At 38.6% G+C, this 27,263-nt stretch overlaps 1 protein-coding gene across 1 annotated transcript in view; it reads right to left on the bottom strand.

Moving 5' to 3' along the window:
• Nucleotides 1–2,448: 2,448 nt before the first annotated feature.
• LOC140145115 (uncharacterized) overlaps nt 2,449–27,263 on the bottom strand; it is a 68,316-nt gene continuing 43,501 nt past the window's right edge. The window contains exons 4-6 of the mRNA XM_072166894.1: nt 8,916–9,131; nt 6,151–6,258; nt 2,449–3,498 (exon numbers count right to left, since the gene is read on the bottom strand). Coding sequence (XP_072022995.1) covers nt 2,632–3,498; nt 6,151–6,258; nt 8,916–9,131 — 1,191 coding nt within the window. The 3' untranslated portion in view covers nt 2,449–2,631. The remainder of the gene's footprint in view (nt 3,499–6,150; nt 6,259–8,915; nt 9,132–27,263) is intronic.

Here is a 27,263-nt window from a genome sequence, read left to right as displayed (position 1 = left end):
TTCCTCTGGCTGTACCTGTGGAGATGGCAACCAATCATCCGGCGGATTCTTAGCACCCCTGCCACTCTGTTGTCGACGAGCAGCCACCGGGACTCGGGGCCTTAACGGGGGGTCGACTTTCATGATAGGAGATTACTCTTTAAGAGTATTGACCTGCTTTACATACTGGGCACACGGCCAATGACTTCCCAGTCGGGTGAGTTGTTGCATTACTTACATAGGGGCGGGCCACCAGCCACTTGCCTTAAATATACACGTAAGGGCCCCTATGGATTTGTTCGGTTTTCCTTCCCGTAAGCAATATTCTATAGCCTTCCAGACTGCTCCAGCAGCCTTTCAGGCCATAGGCTATTACCCCCAGAGCCCCCGCCTGTTAACAATGCTGCAAGGCAAAGCCGTAACAGGTGGTCCGCGATTGACATGCAATCTTCGAGCAGAGAGGCGATTAGGAACAGAAGGACTGATTGAATTGCCTCCTGCGTCTACAACCTTAAGTATAGTAAGAATTCGCCACTTGCACGGTTCCGCCATTATGCACTATGTGCGGGAGAGCCTCGAACTGGCAGCATACATGAATGGGAATTGAACCAGTCATATAACATTCTGTGTAAGGTTACGTAATTCTTCCTTTCATGTATGCTGCCAGTTCGAGGCTCTCCCGCATATAGTGCATAATGGCGGAACCGTGCAAGTGGCGAATAGCAAATCAAAGTAAAGCAAAGGGTAAGCAGCATGCGGGAGAAAGGCAAGGGCATGCAGGGAGAAAGAGGTGTTAGGTAAGGAGAGCAAAGCAAAGGTTGGAAGTGCATGCGCATCATGCAGCCATTTACCACCCTGTCACCCCATAGTCCTCAAACGTTCGAAATTTGTAGTTACAATAACTGGGTTGGCCCTATTATATGTATTACAAACCATTTTGCCTTCATGTGCATGAGGGCAACAAAAAAAACATCGACCCCCCCAAAAGACAACTTCGGAGCGAAATAAAAGCTCCGACCTAAACTTCCAGCCCCATGGAGTATCCGTAACATTATAATATATATATTTAATTATCGGATAGCCCTACTGATTAGAAGTAATATTCAAGCATGCCAAAATACCGTCAGATGAAACAAAAAATGTACGTAAGACAAATAAAAATCATACAGAAAATACATGTGTGGCTCGGCTCACGCATGCAATACGAATAAAAAAAATAGACCTACTGTGGCTTTTATCATTATTAAACATGCCCAAAAGCAAACAATTAAAAAATAAACAGATGCATAGGCCTAAATGCATTGATACAGAATGTAGAATGTGTATTATGTATAACAATGTTGCCCAAATAACAAATTATATGTAGGGCCTAAACCACTGAAAAAGGTATGAAAATATAAAGAAGAAAAAATGTTATGAAAAACAGTAACATGTTTAACTTCTCTTTTTAACCTAAATTGAGCGTGGAAAGAAATGTCCCAAATAATACCAAATGAAGCCTGAAATAAGCATTTTCCAAAGTGAGGAGCTAGGGTAAAAACACATCTTGCATAATAAGTATAACTTGGCCAACAGTTTAACCTGCCCGTTTTGATCTTGCCTTGCTTTTCACAGATTGCATTGTAAATTTATGTTTAAGGGCTCGGATAGCGACGTTTTCACGTATTTTTGTGGGATCTGAGAGCCCATCAGACACATCGAATTGCATTTTGAAAACGAGGAATGTCCTTATGATATCAAATAATTTTGATTTTTTTAATTCGCGATATAATACACATATGGCAAATTATTAAAATATTTAATTACATTTTTGAAATTTAACAATCCTCAAAGTAAATTGTATAAATCTAACGATATGCACTTAAAAAGAGTATGATGTTTGGGTGAACAGCATACGTCCATCATGTGAAAATTTTGACCTTCATTATTGAAGATAATAGCTCAAAACACTAAAAAAATGTAGGTCTTTTTGGAAGAAAAAAATGTGTATGTTCAATATGAAAGGTCAAAATTGTCAATTGATGGTCGGCTTTTCTTCCTAGCTACATACAGTGTAATTACATGCCATTAGATTTATAAAGTTTACTTCGAGGACTGTTAAATTTCAAAAATATAAATTTTAATAATTTGCAATAAAATTTGTAGTATCGCGAATTTCACAAATTAAATCAAAATTATTTGATATCAAAAAGACATTCCTCGTATTCAGCATGAAATTCGATGTCTGATGAGGTCCCATAACAATACCGTGCAAATGTGGCAACCCGCTTCCTTAATAATGTATTAATCAAAATCATTGTCTTGTTGTTTTTCGTATCATTGTTTTACATGAATAAAGTGATGATAACAATATACTTGCTTTTCGAAAGTGCAATTGTTATTAACACTACATTCGTAAATGCCAGTACTTTTTTTTTTGAAAAGTATTTGCTTTTCAGAGAAAAGAGAAAGGCATTTACGAATGGCGTGTTATTGTGATCATCGCTCCATTCGCGGAAAATAATGGAGCGGTAAAACAATAGCGCGACGTCATAGGTGTGTAAGAAAGACGGGGATTCTACTCCAACTAGTTTTAACATTACACCAAATTTAAAAACAAAAACAGAGTTCTCCACTATTTTAAAAGCTACAATACGAACAGCGAAATCCGAATCAATCCTCATGTTGCAGCTTCTTCATCTCATTCACGTTGGTGAACTTCTTTGCGAAAGTGATCGCATCGGAAACTGCCAGTGCGACTTCTGCAATCAGCACAACGCCGCCGGTAGCAACGGCAACATAGATCATAGTGGTAAGTTGGACCACCGCCAACACCTTCTCGAACCAGTCCGTCTCTTCATAAAGTAAACAAATGATTGTCCAGACAAAATCAGCGATGTCACATATTGGTTCCAGAAGTTGGACAATTTGTTTGCCTTTTTCCAAATTTACCCAACGTCCACCGATTTCTGTTGCCTTGTTCCAACCCTTAATAAGCTCATCAAGCGCAGTTAGCAATATAGAGTTATGTTTGGTCTGGCTGGTAAGCTCTTCCAACACCTTTCTAATTTTGCTTGGATCCACACGAATGCTAATTCCAGCAACAGACATGAGTAACAAAACGGTCTCCACTAAAATGTCGGCGTAATGGAACATGATTGCCCAGTCGATATTATTTGGCGAGTTTAAGGGTCGTGTCATAAGTGGGTTACCCGCACTGTCCTCCACAATGCAACTTCCTCTGGTCACCTCTAGCTGGACGGTCGGGATTGTGAGTCCAGCTTGGATCATCTCGATCCTATCCTTCGGTAGATGCTTCATAAGCCGCTCAGCAATATCTGTTACCGGGCCCTCGGAGAACTCCTCAGTCAAGGACATGTATTCGGTGACCGTGGCCATAGCTGCTTGTATGAGCTGTTCCTTCTTCTCCGAATCTCCGTTTAGTTTTTCTACGTATTCTGGTGGGGCATCGATGCAAATAAACTCCAGAGCCAAGTCACAAGTTCGCTCGATCATGATTTTTGAGGAAACTATGAAGTCCTATATAAGAAAAATAAAAACCGACCAAGTTAAACGAATGCCCAAACAGTCTTTTTGAATAAATCAAACCTACAGCAAATGTATAATATGCAAACTTCGGAAAAATGAGTAATTATCTTTCTTTTCCAGATCAATATAGTAACATTGACTGAGGAGGCAACCCTTATTTGTTTGTCAAAATTCTGAATGTCTCGTTGCACGCGTGAGTCTACGGGAAGTTCACTACACTGAGCAGATCGACCCCATCATTAACGATCGGTTGAGGCGTTGTTTAATTTTAACTCATCAGAAATGAAAAGGCACATATCTAATAGTGACAGTTAGCATACATTTATTTTGTGTATACATTTTAGCCAGTCAAGTTAGCTCAATTGATAAGACGTTCGACTATGGTGTGAGAGGTTGCGAGTTCGGGCCCTGGCGGTGGTTTAGTACGCTCTCGTAAAAAAAATTAAGTTAGCTTGAATTTCCCTGGACAAAGTACTTGCTGCTAATTGTCTCGTTGTAATCCTTACGAAACTCGGGTAGCTGATCCTGACTACGAAGGCTAGGGTGTGAGTTTCTAAACAGCAAAGTCCCCGAGTTGTTTAATTAACGGTTCATGGAATAATGTAGTGGTCAGTGTATATGGGAAGGTTTCTATACAAAAGCGAATCTCTTATAAACCATCATGCGCACAATTTCCACCTCGATACACCTGAGCACAAATTTTCGTCCAAAGCTCTCAAGTATAATGAATTGATTACACTACACGGTTGAGTGTATAGCAATGTAAGAGCTGTGGAGCTTCATAGCTGAAAAATGGGTCTCTTTGATTGGTTTTTGTCGAAACCTCAAGTGTTCCCTTCATCCAATTCGATTTTTTATATCAAACGAAAGCTAACACTTCCCCCTAAATATACTTTTCGTCACTAGGTCAACAGATAACGCAATTCAATGTTATAGCAAGGCGAATGTGGAAAATCTGTTTTAAACTAACTATCCAAGCACATTTTTTGACCAAAATGTAGGTTTTAAAAGTCAAAACTTTACGTGTTCCTTGCAATATTTTTCAAATTGTATGTCATTAAATGAACAATCAGACTTATATTGTCCATATACTGGCGTCACTAGAATGAGCAATGGCTAATTATCTTTAAATTGCAAATCTTGTGCAAAAAGTTACTATTTTCGCCTGTTTTGTCATACGCTTGTAAATTCAATGAACTATGCCTTTGCTAAAGAGCGCAAAAGTGAAGAATAAGCAATATAATTTGTAATTTGTATTTTTTAAGAAATCAGCAGTATTGACGAAGTTGAAATCCCATTCAAATACATGTAGCTAATTTACATACTGTCAGTACAAAAGTATTTTTGTCTTAAATACACAATTTTCGGCTGAACCACTAGCAGGCTATGTTACCAATATCTGAATTTTGATGATTTTTACGATCGCCCTGATGAGCAAATCACTGAATTGGCCTTTAAGTATGCAGAGGCGTGTGGATCAACGTCTATGCGTTGTGCCTGTGCGAAGCGCACTTGTTTTTGTCAAAATAATTGACATTTTTTATTGAATTAACACTATTGTTTCTAAGGATTATTACTACCAGGAGAATGTGACCTCAGAGGTATGCGACAAAAGTATGTCGATTATGCCTATGATAATTATGTTGTGCTCCCAGCAAACACAAAAACGTTTTAAAAACGTTTTAAATAAGTTATATTTTGGCTTTTGGTTTAGGTAAAAACGTTTTAATAACATTAAAATGTCGGGTTATATGAAGGCCATGATAACGTTTTAAAACGTGTTGTATGAAAACACACTACAACAATATTTTTTAAATGTTTTCAAAAAATGTTATTGTAAACTATTTTTGCAAATATTTTTGCCAAATATTTTGTCAATATTTAAATAACATTATGTTAAAATATTTAAATCCAGCAAACACAGAAATGTTCTTAAAATGTTTTTTTCAAAACATTTTAATAACATTTAAATGTCGGGTTATATAAAGGTCATGAAAACGTTTTTAAAACGTTATTGCAAATATTTTGGGCAAACATTTTTCGCAAAATATTTTTTCAACCCAAAATAACATTCTGTTTAGAATGTTTTGTATCAGGTGTTCAAGAATGTTTTTGGAATGTTATTAAAACGTTTTTATACCCTTTATATAACCTGACATTTAAACGTTTTCTGTAAAACATTTTTGTTTGCTGAGCAGTAGATTATCAAAAAATGTTTTTTAAGGTTATGAAAACGTTTTATACTCTTAATATACCTTTTATATAACCCGACATTTAAACGTTTTCTGACAACCTTTTATAACCTTTTGCGAATGATGTCGAAAACGTTTTGTGTTTGCTGGGGCTGTGTGTAAAATATTTCATATTGAAAGCAGCTCGGCAAACCGTTCATATTTTAGTGCCCGTGACACAGTGTCATCGCTCCGATATCGTCATGGCAGAAAATGCCATGGTAGGTTGAATCAACAGCCACGGATGGCCATGGTGTTCCCACCTGTTTAATAGTTTTTAAAAAGATTTATCGTCTGAATATCAATTGTGCATAGCACATTTACGTGTATCGATCCCGTGTATTCATTTTAGTGTCTCTGGGTAGTATAATGTAATTATTAACCGGGCGATGTCGGTGTGCGTGAGCCTCACCTCGTGTTTATGAATAGAATCTACCGCTTGCTCCGAAGATTTGGTGATGTTTTCTTGAGTAGAACTATACATATGATGCAGTGCCTTGCAGCTATTAATCAAACGTACCTAAATATACAGAGAATGTAAAACATGACTGGAAATGTAAAACATGATTATTATTCCAGTTAATGTGTAATTATGGGGGATTTTTTCTATCATTTTGAATATTTAAACGGGATACATTATTATTAGTAGGCATGTCCACTAAAAATTGAAGTACTTTTAAATTGATTCAGACCTAACTTATTGGCTGGGAATTGATGAAAGAAACATTTTGGTGTTTAAATAATCTTAATCGGACGTTTCATTCCAGAGATATGACCTTTCGAGTGTCACGATTTTATATAGGGCTGCTAGAACATGTTAAAAAAAGTCCAAAAAGGAATACTAACAGAAAGTGCAACTTTAAGGTACTTTTTCTTAATGTATTTATTAACTAGCGTTATCTGGAACATTATATTTGCTTATAACAACATGAAAATAAGATCATCCTGAAAATTTAATCGATTTTGTTGACATACAACAAAAATATAAGACCTCAAAACCCATGGTTTGTTTGGTGAAACCTCAAGCATGATCATAAATGGCCGCCATGGAAAATATCTCCATAGAGGAGATGAACAATAAGTGCATTATTTCAAATGAATAGCGGTAGTCTTAAACATTGTTCAATCTTTTAAGGTCAGCACATTTTATCTTCAAAAATTATTATATTTCATCATGGCATAAGTTTGGTAACATTAATCACTACCAATTTTGAGAAATTTGCTCCAACTCAAAGGTTATCTTTACTACATTGAGCAATACACTGTGTGTACATGGAAGCCATGATGGATAGCATATGAAATGGACATGGTAGTGAGAAGTGCACGGGGAAGTGCATGATTTGAGATGGGCCGCGGTAGGCTTAAACATTCATAAATTTCTTAACATCCTGCACATTTTGTCTTCAAAAATAGTTAAATGTTATGAGTATGTAAGTTTGCTTGTCTGATTCACTCCAAATTCGGAGATAATTGCGTTTGAACACCTGATGCACGGAATGGTGTCACTTCAACCTGTTGTAGTTCTCATCTCATTAAATGTTTCATTAAAAAAAGTTGATCTCTTCATGAAGGAAGGTCCTCTCTATTTACTGACCAAACAGGAAAAAGTTTGGTTAATGTTTTCTGGCGGAATCAGGAATTTCTTGAAACACCCTGATATAGGCCTACATTTTGATCAAAACAAGTATGTACGCCATTTAACAGGCCTGGGATTTCTTGTATCGATCAGTTTCTCCATAGACAATACGTGTGTGAGTGCACGCACACAGTAAATGAAAAAACGTTCTAGTGGAAACTGTATTAAGAGTGGGCATCCCTATTATTAGGAACTACATTATTAGCTACCAATGTTTAGCTTGTCCAGAAACATTAAATGGTATATGCATTTAAGTTACCCTAGTGTTGTTACGGTATTATTTCCAGCACGCCCTAGAAGAGTACGACGCATCAGGTATGCAAGGTACGTTGTGATTCCCATACGCCGTGAACGTATACGCCCATTTTGTTTGTAAGAAATCAATATAATAAAGTTACAGCGAGGTGTACTTCAGGTAAATGCGCTTTTATAAATGCGCACGTGACCAGATGGCCAGCGCCACATTTATCACTAAACTGATACCATGTAACATTAATGTTACGGTTTTAAAAGATTTAAACTTTGCATTATATACAAATTCTTGCAAATATTACAAAAAACGTTGATGTGTGTGAGAATCTTTTTCATCCAGCTGGAATTCTTTATGCAATAATTCTTTATGCAACATTTATATCAACATTAATGAAAAAATATCTTTACCGAGCATTATCTTACATGCAATCTTTCATTTTCAATATCGTGCAGGTTTTCAAATTTGAACAAAACCTAATTAAATGTTTTACAAAGAAGGATTCCACAGAACAAAATATATATGCAGCACATCAATAGCTAACCACTAGTGCGCATTGTGTTGAATGATCTTTCTTTCAAACTTGGAATGAAGTGAATTGAGGTATGCGTTATGTAATCGTTCATTTCTTCGCGATCAGTCAACCGATTCCAGTAAAATTGGCGCATAGGATGTAGAAGAAGATGAGCTACACGCTGATGTTTAGATTTTTGGATTCTGATATCTATTTCTCGACTAACGTCCCAATTCATTCGCTCGGTAATTTTTCTGGGACACCCTGTATAGGCACGCAGTGGTCATCAATCTACCGAAATATTTGTTTTATTGCAACCATGATATTGTGGAAGTACGGTACTGAAATGCAATTTTTTGATACCGGCGTAATTTCATAGGCCTAGAAAAATGACCAGTCGCCTTCGAGTAACCATATGCTGGGCACGCGGTTGTTTGATGGGATCATTTATTAATGTTCCTAACAAAACATATACCTTTTAATTCTAGACATTATACCAACAGCTGTCACACGAATAAACACATATGTTTTAGCAATTGTTGACTTCGATTTTATTTTCTTTATCACATTTTTCATTTTTATGAAACTTTGTTTAAAAATCAATGCAATTCTACATGCCATCAAACAACCGTGGTCAATGTCTTGAACTGGGATGTACGTACAGTAATATCACGCGGTTTAAACACAAGAATGAACGTGCGCAAGGGTTTGGGCGTGTGGACCAACGCAACATCTCTAATGTGTCGGATTATATTATGTCATTCGTTTATCAAATACCTTAGCAAGTAGGTTGGGAATATTGAAATCCGTTGATGTCAAGTTCATCTTTTGGATGAGTTCGGTGACCGTTTCCATGAACTGTTCTTTCTTCTCCGGGTCTTCGTTAAGTTTGGCGTATTCTTCTGGGTTGTTCCTACAAATATAATCTAGGACATCATCGCAATATCTCTCGATAATGTCCTCCCGTGTTTCTTTGAAGGAAGATATGACGGCCTGCAAAACAATGAAGTAAAAACAATGACATTAGACCATTTTCAAATAGCAATAGTCCTAACACTCACCTAGCAAAGTCGACACCGTTTTATTTAGACACCAAATCATAGAGAGAGGCAGCTTTGGAAATGTTTTAGATATACAATCATAATTATGATTATCCCCAAAATGACATGGGAGTTCATTATACAATCTCCCAAAAACCTACATCGAGATCCTGGAGGCAACCTGTACGAAGTAATTGAAGAGATAGGCCAGCACTAGGTGCACCATCAATAGTGCATTGTACAGCCTTAGAGAACACAGATCAGTGGGAGTTATTAGGAGAAATCCTCCACATTTTCAGGCTCATTTACCACTGCAAAAAAATACTAACTGCCAAGTGCACAAGCAGAGTGAGAACCTCCCACAAAATCACTTGACTGGATACCAAGCTCCGCCCTCAAAAGGTAGCTGGAAGTTACTGTGTTAAACTTGCTATAATAGCCTCATTTATTGGTCAAAACATGCATACGGGCCTGTATAGTATAGAAAATTGACCAATGAAAAATTTTGTTTTATGATCTAACTGTAATCTACAAGCATGGAACTTGACCGATCTAATTTTGGAAGGTGTACATTACTGTACAATGCCATGTGAGGAAATGAAAGTCATCCAAAGTTGTTGGTCATATATCATGATATTGCATGAGTTTAAACCCTAATAACTTTTAAACTCATATACTAACCCCATATGGATTTTTACATATCGGACTTGCCTAATATCTTAGGAATATTTTGGAAAATATTTACATACATTTATGAAAAATGAGTTTATAACTTTTGAAATATAACCAGACCCCCAGAAAAGGTTCTGACTCAAGTTTGAGCTAGACTTAGATGATTAAAAAAAATGATGACATAGAAGTACTTAATTTTAGTCTGAAATTACTTTCAGTAAGGAATACATAGAATATACACATTCACCTTGTCTAAATGTAACCAAAATTCGTCGTCTGTATTCCATAGTGGCGTATAGTGGGGCGCCGCGAATAAACAACTTTTCGAGAAAATCGGGTTTGAAGAATTGCCAATTTAAAATCGAGTTGTGTAAATCAGACATTCATTATGTTTTGTAAATGATGTGAAATTTCTGTAGCAAACTAAATAGATGTTATTGTTATATATTTTTTCAAAAGAAATAAATACATACTATTGCTGGGAAACTGAAAACAAAAAGCACAAAGCTATACGTCACTGTGGAAAACAAGCAAAACGCAATACCCTTACCTAACGTTAACCTTACGCCACCTCGGTCGCCGTGTAATCCTTATGGCGTTACTTTTCGTCGTTTGTATTCCATAGTGACGTATAGGTATGATACGTCACTATGACGTGTACGCCACTATGACATACAATGTTTTTCATTTTGCCGATATTTCATAATTATAAAATGTGTATAAAAAGTGGCGTATGGTCGATACGCCACTATGGAAAACAAACAATTTCACTTTGTAACTATACGCCACATTTAATTAATTAATTACTAATTAATTAGCTAGTTTTGACTGATGAGACTTAGAATAATGAAAGAAAACATCATTAAAAACATATGTGCCAATTTTCAAAAAAATGACCAAAAATCACTATGTACGCCACACAGTGTCTTCGACCCTATATCTTCATGGCAGGAATCGCCATGGTAGGTTAAATCCACAGCCACGATTAGCCATTTGGTTCAAACCTTTAAAGCTCTTTTAAACTAATAATTAGTCGAGGGACATAACTAAGGCTACTCACAATAGCCGGGTAATCGATCTTGGTTGTGCGTGATTAAGCTTGTATACCCCATTGAGGTCAATGGTCATCGACTTTTATACTGCCTACAGTGAGTGCAGCTGTACTACACGCTGCACGCTGTAGTCCATAACAGGACCAACGCAATATAAAATGGTCAAATTTTGAGTTCAAAGCGCACGGCCAATTTTCAAAGCGCATTCTAGCGACTATCATATCTGTTCAACACGTATTTCCAAGTTTATGAGACCAAATCTGGTTTCTTGAGAAAAAAATCATGACGGAGATATTCATCATTTTCTAACCCGGTATCAGAAGATTTTCGTCTGATATCAAAATCGTGCATAGCAATTCACGTGTATCGATCCCGTGTATTCATTTTAGTGTCCCTTCTGCACCAACTAATTATTAGCCAGGCGGTGTCGGTGTGCGCCACTATGGAATACAGCCGACGAATTGTTCTAAAAGTATAGGGCCTATGCTAAATCAATATTGTATATTCATGTTTATAGCCATGCTCTTTGTAAAGCACAGGATCAAGTGTATTGATCAATCTAGCATAACAATAGCGTGCTAACTTCTTGAACATGGTCAAGTTATATTGAATTTAATGTAGAATAAATTGTGGATACTGGCTTGTGATTGGATGGCTAGTAATCACTTCCAGTATGATGAGCTGGCTACACGAAAACTTCCACCTTCTAAGGCTTGTGATTAAAGGAAAACATGGCCTTCAGTTGAAAAAACTCACCAACGCTGTCAAATGCATGCAGGTCATCAAATACCATCTGAATAAATACTCCAGAGATGGAAAGACCCAAACACTACATAGAGATTGTTTGGAAAATAGTAGCACACCGTACCCTTTTCCAGCAGTGCTATAATTTCCCATATCAAAATTGTACAATGCAATATGAACTGTGCATTGTCTGGAAGAGAACTTTCTATAGGAGAACACTTTCAATTAAATAGTAGTAAGTGATAACAGATATGTGACATACTTGACCGATAACAGATTTTTTGAGACAGATTGATATTGTAAACATCTAGGTGGGTGTAAAACCAATACCCAATATTTTGGATTTGCAAATACAACTACTCTGACCTTCACCTCACATACAAAACTAAACCTGATCATTCTTGTTAAGAGACCACCTTTCAATTACCGCAGTAGTAGTGACAACAGACATGTACCATATTCGACTTATGTTTGAAACATCACAATATGAAGGCCTATGCTATGGTTAAAGCTGAGGAAAGAAAAAGAAAGAAAGAAAGAAAGAAAGAAAGAAAGAAAGAAAGAAAGAAAGAAAGAAAGAAAGAAAGAAAGAAAGAAAAGAAAGAAAGAAAGAAAGAAAAGAAAGAAAGAAAGAAAGAAAGAAAAGAAAAAATGAAAGGAAGGAAAAAGAAGTAACAAAAGAAAAAAATGAAAACAAAAAGGAAGGATGAAAGGAAAGAAAGAAAGAAATGCATAAGAAGAAGGAATGAAAGAATAACAGTAAGAAAGAAAGATATGAAAGAAAATAATGAAGAAAGGAAAAAGGAAGAAGGCAAGAAAGCAGGCAAAAATGGGAAATGAATGTATAGGAAGAAATCGAGGCTGTCACACATTAACAAATGTCAAAACCAGTCTATAAATCCAGACACATACAATGACCATCTACCTTGCTCCTTCAGACCCATGAAATGATTTCCCCAATTATCTGCCTTGTCCCTACATATAGATCAACTCTTGTCAAAGGTAAAGGAATTGGAATTGGTGACAGGTTTATAGATAAACAAATTGGAGTTGATGACAAGTTTGAGACCAGGACAGTTGGTTATAAGAGCACACCTCCTACTTATAAGAGCATTTTGGTGGGTGCTACTAGTTTGTAAGAATATTCGCGGCTCACGCCGCTCATACTCTTACTACTACTAAGAAAACCAAGAAGAGGTGGAATGGGGTGCCACCTCATCTTAAATGAGATGAGCCGAGGTCAAACTGACCGGGCAGGACTTGGTTTCAAGAAAACCCCAAAGCTTATTAAAGGGCAGGTATATAGCAAAAACAACATCATATCATTGGCAAGCTAATATTATGAGGACAATGAAAATTACTTTTTCAGAAAATAAGACGTTTAAAATTGATATTCCGCAAAAACCAATTTAAGCGGTGAGTTCCTTCGAACGAGACAGATTTGGCCTAGAAAAACGGTGACGTCATGAAATGAAATGTGCCCGCTGTGAGAAAAGGGACTATAAACGCTCTAAATGGACAGAACGTATACTGTTGTTGTTCACAGAAAAAAATCCAAATTAAGTATTACAAATTTCATGGTTTTTAAACATAAATCAGCCGCTTCTTTTTTAATATATTAGACAATTGTGATATTACAATTCATATGTATATCAATATCATGAGAAATATTAGGCCTAAAAAATAATAATAATAATTTCATCTGATACTAGCATAAACCGTGTTAAGGGGGCTCGATCTTTTGTGCGTAATTATAGAGGGCCAGGGGATTCACTCTATCATTAAAAAAATATTTGAAGAAGTTAAAGAGCCCTAAGAATATAAAAAAACTGTAGTGTAATTCACGCCAGACACAATTTCTTTATATGACAAAAATTAATTTTTGTAATCGATCAAAAAACAAACGTTTTATATCAATTTTAAATTTAGCCTGAATCGGTAAATATGGTACCTCTCGCCCTTTTTTAGGTCAATGCTGTTTTTACCATTATGCAGCGAACCATTGTTGAAGCTATTTCACATACATGTACAAAACATTCTAGAGAGAGAATGGGGCAATATACTGTTGAAATATCTTTTGTTGATTTCGAATGATAATGTCATGAAGTCGTAAATTTTAAGGTCAAATTCCTAAAACCACAACAAAATATTGCGACGCAGATATTTCCCGACTTACGCAATTTCATCATCACATCAGTGTCTTTATTATTTGTTTGAAACATTTCCCAAACGTTCGTGCTCTTTATGCATAAAGCGGCTAATCTATCTTTACAAAAAATCATTTATCATTACACTCCTCCACTCAACTGCCACCGTGGCCGAGCGGTAAAGTGCTAGACGCGTAATCAAAAGAAGTTCCGAATCGCTGGTTCGAATCCCAACGAAGCCTGTGGAAACTTTTTTTTTCTTCAAAATTTATGATCGCATTCCGAAATGAGTCACTTGTTGGTAAATCATGTATCGTATCCTTAACTCCACAAACTCATGTATCTGATTTCCCTGTATATTGCAATGCTATGGTTTCAGTTGGATGAAATATTATAAAGCAAACGCATATTAACAATATACTGTGTGGGCTTTGTTCCCGAAAGAGAACAATGGTGTGCATAAGTTGTAATGCAGCATTACGGTAAGTGATAGTACAACTCATTGTTGCTAATGTCAAATTTGTCAAAGTGATTCTGATTGTATGATGAGAGCACGATAAAATGCCCGCTTCATCAGTCAAACGGGGGGAGAACACGTACGCTTCAAACGGGGGAAGAACACGTACGAGGCTGAACTTTACCCACACAATTTCTCCTTTTTCAGGAGAAATACGCACGAAAAAATTGCAACAAGTGTCAACTTGTAATGTAATAATTATAATAGAGATAATTCGAATAGAGATAAACTTGTTTTTGCTATAGACCTGCCCTTTAAGGACATGAACCAGAAAGAGCACAGAAAATGCCTCACTTATCTGGTGAAAGAAATGAATGAAGAAGATACAGGTTGTCCCAGAAAAAAATTACTGGACGAATGTATTTGGACGTAAGTCGAGAAAATAGACATCATAATCCAAAAATCTAAAAATCAGCGTGTAGCCCATCTTATTTTGCATCATATACGCTAAATTTACTGAAATCGGTTGACTGATTGCGAAGCAATGAGCGATTACATAACGCATGCGTCAATTCACTTCATTCCAAGTTTGAAAGAAAGATCATTCAACACAATGCGCACCAGCGGTTAACACTGTCAATGGGCTTCATAATTTGTTCGGTGAAATCCTTTTTGTTCTTCATAAACAATCTGTTTCTTGCAAAACTTTAATTAGGTTTTGATCAAATTTGAAAAACTGGACAATATTGAAAATGAAAGCTTGCAATATGTAAGATGATGCTCGATACTTGTAAATACTGTAAAACAACTTAATTTCGCGTGGTATTTAATTTCGCGAATTTCGCGAGGTCTATAAATTCGCGAAATTAAATACTCGCGAAATTGATCCTTGAAAACACACACAGAAAGCTTAAAACAAGCTTATGTATAAGCTTTATATTATAAGCTTATTCTGTCTGCACAAACCTTCATATTTATATCCATTTACATCGCTCAGAATACTGCATGAAAATAATTTTTCATGATGCATGGAGGTAAAGTAATATTTTTATTTTATTAGTGCATATCCATTTTGTTAATTTTTCAGTCCTTCTGGACTTGTTTGGACGTTCTTTTATGACATATTTTCAGCTGATATTTTTGTTATCAGAGGCCATCTTTAACCCCCTGAGTACTACTTGCCGATCTAACATTGCCTCTGATTGGTCAATTATGTGATATCTTCACTTTAATCACCAATCAGAATGGAGCTTTGCAAATAATTCACCCCATTTTTTGCGTGGTGAAATTATTCTAACAATGTTGGTGATTGGTCCAATCGATAATGGAAACTTTTTTTGGCCAATCGACAGGTAGTTCTCATGGGGTTAAGTTGTTTGTTTCTGAACTCCAGTAATGCAACAACATACGGCATTATGGGTATTATATATATATATTTTTATTATTTATAATAGGTTAAATCCATGTGTCTGTTAAAAGCTATGCACGGTCTTCAATCTTTAGGAAGAGGAGAGGAAATTAGGCTATTTCACCCACAGTATTGTGGGTAATAGGGAAGGGGCATTGGGAATAAGGTAATCAAATATGGCCACCCATGGCCCAACACGGAAGTGGTAAAATATCGCAAAACTATCATCAAAATAGACAGTCAAAATGACAAAATATATAAAAAATCAAGGTTTAATCTGAAATACTAGATATTCCTTGTACATTAGAGGCCAAGAAAAGGGAAATTTATCCAGTGTTTAGAGCGATGTAAGCGGATAGAAATATGAAAGTTAGTGCAGAATTCTGTGGAGTTCAACATTTGGCATACTTTTAGGTGTAAGCTTATAACGAAAAATTGTAAATTCGCGAAATTAAATACTCGCGAAAATGTCGATCATTGCCAATTCGCGAAATAAAGTACCCGCGAAATTAAAGTGTTTTACAGTATCTTTTTTTTTCGTTAATGTTGATATAAATGTTGCATAAAGAATTATTGCATAAACGAATTCCAGCTGGCTTAAAATTTTTTAACCCACATTAATCTTTTTTTGGAATATTTCCAAGAAATTGTATTGAAAAGTTTAAATATTTTAAAACTTCAACATTAATGTTGCATGGTATCAAAAATCGCACGTAAAGCTGTAAGCACGTGATCATTGTCATTCTTGGGTCCAATAATCTTTTGAAAGTTAAACTATAACATATTTGCACAACCTGTTATTCATCTTCAGTGAAAACATGTTTAACCTAACACCGTCGGGTTATAGAATAGATAATGTTGAAGCGGTGAGCGAGTATGAAAAAACGCCTGTTGATCAAACTTGGAATGAACTGCATTGATACGCGCATTATATAATCTTTAATTTCTTCGCACCTAGTCAATCGAATCAAATACAATTTTCGTATGTGATGCACAATAAAATAGGCTATGCGCTACATTTTAATTTTTTGATTCTGATGTCTATTTCTCGACTTACGTTCAATTTTATTCACTCGGAATTTATTTACCTCTACGGATGTGCTAAACAAAGACAGTTGTTGAGATGGGACTCCGCCATGCAGACTGACACCTCATGGAAGAAGCTCATGTCTGGACACCAGAACTCCTGTCTTTCCATAATCAATACCATCCAAGACAAACTTCTTTCACCTGCTAATCTGAAACTGTGGGGGAAAACCAAACTTGGACTGTGCCAACTCTGCAACTACCGTAAATGTACTCTGCTCCACATCCTGAATTGTTGCAGCTACTCGCTTGAGAATGGAAGTAACGACTGGCGCCATGACCAAACACTAAGAACAAGAGCATCAGGTCTACTTGCACCATATATTGATGCGGATAACAGCAGCAAAACAACAGAGTATACTCCAGACTTCATCCCTACCATTGCTTTCCGTACAGCCGATGGCACAACATACAGGAACCCAGCTCTACGTACTCTAAAGACAGAAGTAAAAAACGTCCTGAACAAGGCTAGAGACTGGACCTTCCTGATGGATGAGGAGAACAAGCCGTATAATGTTTCCTTCAGACATAGCAGAAACAGCCAAGTGGCCCGATAGTGTTACGAGTCGTACTTGACTCAAGACCAAAATCACCTTTTACCCGAATTCACACGAATGCACAACACAAATACACTGTTTGATTAAGCTAACAAAATCTAAGTCTTTAATTGAAAGCACGTTATGTTTGATACAATATATGACAACAAATGCACATACACAATCAAATACATAATCAAATATAATCACTCTTTATCTATTTAGTACTTAGTCAGCATTCTTCTTCTTGGTGATCATAAAGTTCTTGCAATGTTCTGGATGACTGATGTAATATATCCTTATTCACTTGTCCAGTGTACACTTGAGTTTATAAATATCCTTGCGTATGAAATCCTCACACCATTACTCGTCGATGGTCGATAGACATCCCAATAAAGCGGTCAGTTCTACAGAATAGATCCCCATGGCTAACCATGGCTAACTATGGAAACATGTTAAAGGACATCAAGAACATTTTCAAGTTATTTATTTTGAGCTCTTTCGAGTATCGACGAGTAATGGATATATTCTGTAGATGCTAATGTGAGGCCGTCGTAGGTCATACAGGGCTCAAACTCGGTGGGTGGGTGTAGTTCTGTCCTGGCAAGAAGAAGTTTATGTTCGTTAAGTCATCCGAACCCGGGGCCCCCCTACCAGGGGTCATTTGAGGTCAAATGACTAAAACTGTCATATGGGCATGAAACTAGATCGTACGAGGCTCAAACTCGGTGGGTGGGTGTAGTTCTGTCCTGGCAAGAAGATGTTTATGTTCGTTAAGTCATCCGACCCCAGGGCCCCCCTCCCAGGGGTCATTTGAGGTCAAATGACTAAAACTGTCATATGGGCATGAAACTAGGTCGTACGAGACTCAAACTCGGTGGGTGGGTGTAGTTCTGTCCTGGCAAGAAGATGTTTATGTTCGTTAGGTCATCCGACCCCGGGCCCCCCCCCAGGGGTCATTTGAGGTCAAATGACTAAAAACTGTCATATGGGCATGAAACTAGGTCGTACGAGGCTCAAACTCGGTGGGTGGGTGTAGTTCTGTCCTGGCAAGAAGAAGTTTATGTTCGTTATGTCATCTGACCCCGGGGTCCCCTCCCAGGGGTCATCTGAGGTCAAATGACTAAAACTGTTATATGGGCATGAAACTAGGTCGTACGGGGCTCAAACTCGGTGGGTGGGTGTAGTTCTGTCCTAGCAAGGAGATGTTTATGTTCGTTAAGTCATCTGACCCCGGGGTCCCCTCCCAGGGGTCATCTGAGGTCAAATTACTAAAACGTGTCGTATGGGCATGAAACTTGGTAGGTACAGTTAACATTTAAAGCAACATTTTTTGAAGGTCATTTTGGGGTCATCCAAGGTCACCACGGGTCATCTGAGGTCAAATGAGTAAAAACTCATTATGGGCATGAAACTTGGACATTACTCGGTGATCGTCGATAGTGGGTCATAGTTAGCCATGGATATATTCTGTAGATTACAAACCGTTCAAACCCAAGGGAACGTCCTTTATTATTATCAGTACGACAGCAACTTCATGACCTCTTTTGTTCGACAGAAAATTTATACGGGTTGGTGAACACGGGTTACGTAACACAATGTTGAAATTTTAGCCGGCAAACGCTTTTTATCAAAATAGCTCCAGAAATGGAAGACACGGGTCGTATATTGCATCATTCATGTACCCTGACCACAGATAAGACATCAAACATTTGTGTAAAGCAACAAATAACGTGTAAAAGTTGAATTAAATGGAAAAAAAGAAGCTTGAACATGTCCAAAGTAGCTCGGAAAATGAGAAAAATTGCATGTCACGAACACAAAAATGTTCGTATCATCAAGCAAGAAAATGCGCCGGAATCAAAAATGGGTGTCATGTTATAGAATAACTTAAGTTAGCTTGCCTGAAAATTTCGTGAATTTTGGTTGGGGTATATTCGTAGTCGTATATTGAACATGTTGAAATGTTTATCTTTGTGCGTGACTACTGTCACGCCATATATTGTACGGCCGATGTTTTTCATGCAAAGAAACTTTCATTGTCAATTGTCCATTGTTGGTTATTTAACTTGAAAATAATACTCCCAATGTTCAAACAATTTTAAAAATCAGCATAAAGGTTTGTGTTACATTATTTGGACGGTGTTAATTCATTCCAGAAATAGAATACACGAGTGAGGCACTGAGTGGGAATAACATTGCTATTATTGTCACCGAATTAATCATATCTCTGGTATGGCTTAGTGGTAAATACATGTGTAAGATACACAGGGATCTTAGTTCAATTTTACGGCAAGGCCGGGTTGGCAACGCTCTATATCTTGGCTCCACGACATGTCATAACATTAGCTTATTCATGACTCATTACTATACTCACTCCGTTGCACGAATTTCAGGTTCTTTTTGCAACAATGTTCTTTAATCAGCTAAAATAAGCAATTTCGTAAGAACGTTATCGTGTCACACAACTTTGCTGTAAGCTGCCATTTTCCAACAGTCTTTTTTACCAGTCGCAATTAAACAAATCGGGAAAGAGCCTCAAAGAGGCGAAGGACACCATCAAAAGTCAAAAAGGTGTTTTGGACGTTACATCCCGGCCCCCAGTCGAGGATCTTATCGACGATAAATAATCTAAGTTCAAAACACACCTCCCAAAAACCTATATTTTTGGTACCTAAATTTTGGGAATGCAATGTGTGTAACACAACAATGTTCTAAACTTCACAAGTCATAAAACTTGTCATGTAATATCAATAAAGTCAATGCTTCTTTGGCATGAAAACTAAAATGTTCAAAGTGTCCTTTGTTTAAAGTGTCAATCAGTTAGGACTTTCAGTAAGTTCAAATTTACAATGTTCATTGTGCTCCCTGGCACATTTAGTTGTAAGTTGCCTAATCACTATTAACTATAAGTGCTGGTTTGGCACTTTGAATCAAAACAAATTGGTTGAATACATGCTCTTGCAATATAAAATATTGAATGAAGAAATGTTTTAACTAGCATGCATCAATAATGAAGTTACTTTCCTTCAAAGAATGAATGATCAAAAACATAGCTGGTATGTGAGTGTCATACTAGGATTGTAAACCAGTTTTGGTAATCAAAAAATTTCAATCATGAAACTGTTCTTTCAGATAGTTAGTAACCTTTAGCAAATCTTGAATTTTAGATTGATCAAATTTCTCACATAAATTTTACACTATTTGGACTGCCAGCGCATGTACCATGGCAGTTTTCAACCATCAAAAATGTTACCAGCATGATTTGTTTTGGTAAATTTGGTTATTAAGTTGCTTTAACTGCCAATTCTGCTGTCATCTGGTTCGCTCAGGTCTCACAATCAGTCACATCACAATGTAGCTCCAACAATACAGACAGGTGCAAAGTCCACCGCAAATGTTCATATCAGGCACATTATATTATTGCTCAAGCTGTAGAAGTTCAATGTCAAATTGTCCATCATGCTGATTCTTGCACAGTCTGGCTCCATCACACACGCTGAATTCACTCGATGAGTTTACCACAGGCTGAAATTCACTTTATGTGGTTCACAAGGGCTGATTCTCTAGAGGTGTGCACAGGCAGTTAGATTCACTTGATGTGTGCACAGGCAGTTAACTTCACTAGATGTGTGCACAGGTAGCTAACTCGGGAGCTAACTTCACATGATATGTGCACAGGCAGCTAACTTCACTTGATGTGTGCACAGGCACCTAACTTCACTTGATGTGTGCACACTAAAATATGTGTGGTTCATTACTGGCATTGTTCATCACAACATGAAGTCAATAATTATTCAACTTGGCAGGGCTATAGGCTGATTTTCAGTAGTTTTCTGTCCGTAGAAGTGTCAATACATTGAGATGATACTTGTCTGGCTACATTTCAGTGGGTTGATTAGTTTATAGTTCTCACATACTGTAACTGTAACTTCTTTAGTTATCCTGTTCAAGAAGAAGACACAGTTTGTTAACAGGGCGATCCAGGGTGGTCGATTGTGTCTTCACTGTCACACTGCGCACTAGGCCTTTGTTTCCTACATGAATCTTCTCTATTCTGCCCATCGGCCAAGAGTTGCGTGGAGCTGAATTATCTACCACAAGCACTATGTCCCCGACTAGAAGATTTCTCTTGGGTTTCAGCCACTTTTGACGTGTTTGGAGCATTGGTAGGTATTCTGCAACCCATCTTTTCCAAAATAGGTCGGCTAGGAATTGTACTTGTCTCCAACGTCTTTTGGAGTAGGCATCTTTCTCTGTGAATACTCCTGGTGGGAGCGTTTCTGGGTTGCGCAGCTGTAGCAAGTGGTTCGGGGTCAGTACACACAGGTCTGTTGGGTCCTCCGACATTCTTGTCAGTGGTCTGCTGTTGATGGTGTTCTCCACCTCACACATCAGTGTGTGCAGTTCATCATCTGATCTTGCTACTTTGATGTGCTGTTCTGTAAGTAAGGCTTGTAGTATTTTCCTGACAGTGCGGATCATGCGCTCCCACACTCCTCCACTGAATCTCATGGCTGGATGCAAATCGCTGCAAGGCTGTTTCATCCAGCTCCTTTATGGCTTCAACTAGTTGATGGCTAGCGCCCACTAGGTTGGTTCCGTTGTCGGATGTGATTTCTTTCACATGTCCTCTTCTGGCAAGAAATCTTCTTAGCGCATTTATACAAGAGCTGGTGTCCATCGAGTCCGCAATCTCAATGTGGACTGCCCTGCTGTTCATGCAGGTGAATAGTACACCATAGCGCTTTCTTATGGATCTTCCATGCTTAATGTTGAAGGGTCCAAAATAATCCATACCTGTATAGGTGAAGGGTGGATCATCTGGCTTGACACGGTTGCTTGGCAAGTCTGCCATCATTTGCTCATTTAGTTTACAACGTTGTCTTCTGCACACAATGCATCTCTTCATCAACTGTTTAATTGTCACGCCGGCCCCCAGTATCCAGTATTTCTCTCTCAGTACAGCAAGAACATGATTCCTGCCCTGGTGATTGCTCTGGATGTGCACATGCTGTAGGATGAGGTCAGAGACTCGGTGGGTTCTTGGTAGGATCAGCTGATGTTTGGAGTGTTCAGGTATTGCTGCTGCACTAAGTCTACCACCTACTCTTAAAAGTCCATCTTGTAGTACAGGATCCAAGTTCAGTATTGGACTTTTACTGTGAATCTCCTTCTGTAGTTTGACTTCAGCTTTCTTTGTCAAATCCTCTTCACTGCTGGCATCTTTCTGAGTCAACACTCTACACTTCTGCAAGGCTGTGATTTCTGCTGGAAAAGCTTGCTGCTGAACTTTCTTTATTATGATTTCTTCAGCATGCTGCAGTTCTTCCACTGAGAGTACCATGGACTCACTTCTGGTTTCACATTTCTTCTGGGCCTTTTGCTGAAGCATTCGTTTCAGGCGTAGCAGCCATGCTACTATCCTCTTCACCTTCATCCAGTCAGAACAGTGATTTACCACCTTAGTGATAGGGTCTTGTACTTCATCAGAGCATTCAACTAGTCCAACTCCAACTTTGATGCGGACTTCAGGATCATGGTTTGATATTTCTTCTGTCTTGTCTGGGCTTGTTGGCCATTCGCTCTTTGGCTTCCAAAGGAACTGTGGTCCATTAAACCACCTTTCAGATTTCAACAGTTTCTCTATGGTGAGCCCTCTGGAGCAGTCATCTGCTGGGTTTTCTTGAGATGGCACATAATGCCATTGTGACGGGTCTGATTTTTCCCTTATTTCTTCCACCCTGTTGGCTACAAAGGTGTGGAAACGGGATGTTTCATTCTCTATGTACTTTAGGACTGTCATACTGTCTGTCCAAAGATGACTCTCTATCTCCTCGTCTTCACTGCCTTTCTTCCATTCATTTCTTAGTTTACAATCCACTCTTACAGCAGTGACAGCAGCTGTCAGTTCCAGTCGTGGTATTGTCACCTTCTTTAGTGGTCTTACTCTGGCTTTTGCTGACAAGAAGGAACAATGTATTTGTGTTCCGTACATGTACCTCACATAGCTCACCACTCCATATCCCTGTTCGCTGGCATCTGCGAAGTGGTGGAACTGAATGTTTGTAGGTTGATCAGATCTTGGTGGCTTCAAACATCTGTCTAGCTTTACCTCCTAATGTTTTGGAAGTTCTTTGGTCCATTGGTTCCATTCATGGGCTTGTTGGTGTGGAATCTCTTCGTCCCAACCTATCTTCTGCTGACAGAGGGTTTGAAGTATCATCTTTGCTTTGACAACATACGGTGCTACCATGCCCATGGGATCATATATGCTGCTTACAATTGACAGCATGCTTCTCCTGTTGTTTACATTCCATTTCTGGTCTTCATTGTAGAAGAATCCAAGCTTGTCAGTTTCAGCATCCCATCTTACTCCTAATGCTCTGTCTGAAGGAAGGTTGTCCACATTAATATCTATCTCTTTGAGATCTTTGGCTCTCTCTTCTTCTGGGAAAGCTTCTATTACTCTCCTTCTGTTGCTGTGCCACTTGGTAAGGCGAAAGCCTCCTTCCGCAAGTGTTTCTTGAATACACTCTGACGCATGTATAGCCCCCTCTTCAGTGGCAAATGAGTCCAGCATGTCATCAACATAGAATGCATTCAAAATAGTATTTGATGCTTTGGGCTTTGTACTCTCACAATTGGCTATGTGTTTCATCACATAATTCACACAGCTTGGTGATGACACTGCTCCGAACACGTGTACTTTCATGCGGTGGCTCTGTAATTTACTGTTTAAGTCACCACCTGACCACCACAGATATCTTAGCATATCTCTGTCTCTTTCAGCTACTCTAACTTGATAGAACATCTTTTCTATGTCCGCTTGCACAGCTACCGGCTCCTTCCTCCACCTCATCAGCACACCAGTCAATCCATTTGTAAGGTCAGGACCCTGGAATAGCTGGGCATTCAAGGACGTGCCCTTGTACATGGCAGGACAGTTGTACACTACTCTGATCTTTCCTGGTTTGTTCACATTAAACACACCATGATGGGGAATATACCAACAGCGACCATCTCCTCGTTCTGGCTCGTCATCTGGAATCTTCTCGCTGTATCCACCGACTTCTAAGTCTTCCATGAACTGGGTGTACTGTTCACACAGGTTGCTGTCTTTGGCGAGTCTTTTCCTGAGGTTGCTAGCATAAGCCTCTGCTTGTGATCTGTTATTTGGCATCACAGCAGCTGCATCTCTAAAAGGAAGTGCTGTAGTGTAATGGCCATCTGGTTCTTGGTGTATAGTGTCTTTCATTATCTGTAGAAATTTTTTGTCCTCTACCGAAGGTTTGATTTCATCTCCTATTTCATCAAAGTCCTTGTGTATGTAGCTCCTGAACAGTTCCTCGAGCTTTTGATTGCTGGTTTCAACTGCTGTACAGAAATGGGCTGCTAGATGCTCGCGAGTTTCTTCTGACACTAAACCATGGATCTTCCAGCCTATGGTGGATTTAATTCCAAAGGGTTCTCCCATTTTGCCAGTTTTTACTTCCATCGGCTGTGATGCGGCCGGAACATTGTTTCCTATCATCAAGCTCACTCTGGGGACACAATGCCTTGATGGTTCTTGTGTCAAATCCGGAAACTTGATGTCCCTCAGGTGACTCCACTTTTCCAACTCTGTCTGTTTGGGGATATCATTCCCTGTAACCGGCATCTCTTTGACATACACCGTGGGAAGGTCAACAAAGGATTGTGCTTTAAGATCTCCGACTTGCAGTTCATCTAAAACCATCTTTGTATCACATGTGGTTTCATCTGACAGGGTCTTCAGGGTTATTTTTGTGTTCTTTGTTTTCAGATTGAGTTTTTTGCAGAGCTCGGGTGACATGAAAACGCCTCCACAGCCATCATCCATAAAGGCATATGTGGTGATGCACGGGTTTCCTGAGGATGTCACTGTCACTGGTAATATGGTCATTCTCGTGGATGCACATTCTCCATTCACACAGCCTGAAGTCATCTTTGTTGTTGAAACTTCTTGCTTGCCGACAGATTGCTGTAGTCTTGAGTCATCATGCAGTGCGGTATGGTGTTGCTTTCCACAAATGCCACATTTTTCACGATTCTTGCATTTAATCATTCTATGTCCAGATCTCAAGCAGGAGAAGCAGAGTCCTTTCTCCTTGCAAAATTTTGACTTGTCTTCAGGTTGAATTGACCTGAATTTTCTGCATTCTTGTAGTGTGTGTTTTGTCTCTGGGCCACAATATACACATGATGGCTTTACTTTGTTTGTGTTAGGTTGGCTGCCATTGTGGTAACTGCTGCTAGTTGGAGTTTTTGTCTCTGTTTTCTGCACCGAGGTTGCAAAGGCACTCCTTTTATTTCCTCCTTTTGGCACTGTGCTTGATTTCTTTCACTTGTGTTGTGTTTCTTCTGGTAACCCAGTCCAGTGACCCATGGGTCGTTTTCATCTCTGGATAATTTGCCTACAAAGTTTTCAAAGTCCTGTAGTGTTGGGGATCTCATATCCCTTTCCCTTATTTTCCCAACTTGTCCTATCCATCTTTGTTGGATTGGGGTGGGTAGCTTAGTGGCTAGGTCCCGTACAAATTCATTCCCGTCTAGAGATGTCATGTCTGGGTTCCCATGCTTCGCATTCAGTAAATTGATCAAGAAGACAGAGAATTTTCTTATACTTGTGCGGTCACCTGGTTGTATGTTTGGCCACTTTTGTGCAGCCTTCTTGAATGATGCTGCAATGAGCGCTGGCTGCCCGTAGTCACGTTTCAGAAGCTGCATGGCTGTTTTATACCCCTCTTCAGGTGATTCTATCAATCTGCAGTTCTTGATAAGATCATGGGCTTCACCTGATGTATGGTTGATAAGCATTTCAAGTCTCCTTGAAGTGTCGTCTGTATTTCTCTCAATTGCATGTTCAAAGTTCTTCATGAACCGGCTGTATTGCATCGGTGAACCATCAAAACACTCCACTTCTGTTGGTGGTAGTGTTGCTTCTCGCTGATAAGTCACCAGTTTATCCAGCAATGTTACTAACAGATCTTTACTCTCTGTTTCTGTGTTTACAGTAGGCTTGGCTAAATTTGACTTTGTTTCTCCACTGACTCTTGCTCCCTCTTGATTCCTTGTATCTGTTCGTCTTTGTATCGCATCACTTGTTTTCTCCAATCTTTGCTTTGAAGTTGCTGGCCTATACATGAAACCATCCCTTGCTGTAGGCGTACTTAATGTATGCATACCAGCGGCATACATGTACTGTGGTGGCGCTGTCACGGTTGGAGACCTATCTCTATCACTGGCTTGGTAAATTGAGTTTCTGGTTCCAATGCTGGTAACTTCAGACGAGCAGCTTCCAAGTGCGTATGTAGTTGCTTTCGCCGCTTCCCAGTCTGTTGTTATAGCCATTTCCTGTTCTAAGCAGCTCAAGCGTTCCTCTTCTTCCTCAATTTCTTTGCGTAAATTCATTTCGTCTGCCTTTTGCTGTGCTAACCTCAATTCTTCCTTTGCTCTACAAGCTGCGGCTTCGAGTTCCTGTTGTATAACAGCCTCTTGAAGTCTTCGCTGTAGTTGACGCTTCCTTTCTTTGATTTCATTACTTCTTCTAATGTTTGCCATTTTTGCTGCTAACTCAATTTCCTTCACCTTTGCTTTCTGCACAGAAGATGTGGACGAATGTAATGAAATGTTGGAGGCACTGTCATCTGGGTTAACTTCATCTTTCTGCTCCTGTCTCTGCTGTGCACGGCGTGCTCTTTCTTTGGCAAAGCTCAATTCTTCTTCCATCTTTCGAACAGCTTCTTGAATTTCTTCAAGTGTCTCATCTGGTAGGGTATTCTCATCCTTTGTATACGGTGACATTACTGTTTGTTGTAACATAGCATCTGCATTCACCTGAGAATACATTTCATATTTTGATCTTGTTCTACTGGCTATAGGCCTACTTTCAGGTTCTGACGCCATACTGATCTTTCTTGGATCCATTTCACGATTTGTGTTTCACATAAATATCACTGTTT

This window comes from Amphiura filiformis, unplaced genomic scaffold (genome assembly GCF_039555335.1).
Source record: "Amphiura filiformis unplaced genomic scaffold, Afil_fr2py scaffold_139, whole genome shotgun sequence".
NCBI classification, from domain to species: Eukaryota; Metazoa; Echinodermata; class Ophiuroidea; order Amphilepidida; family Amphiuridae; genus Amphiura; species Amphiura filiformis.
This window is presented reverse-complemented; position numbering and strand designations above follow the sequence as displayed.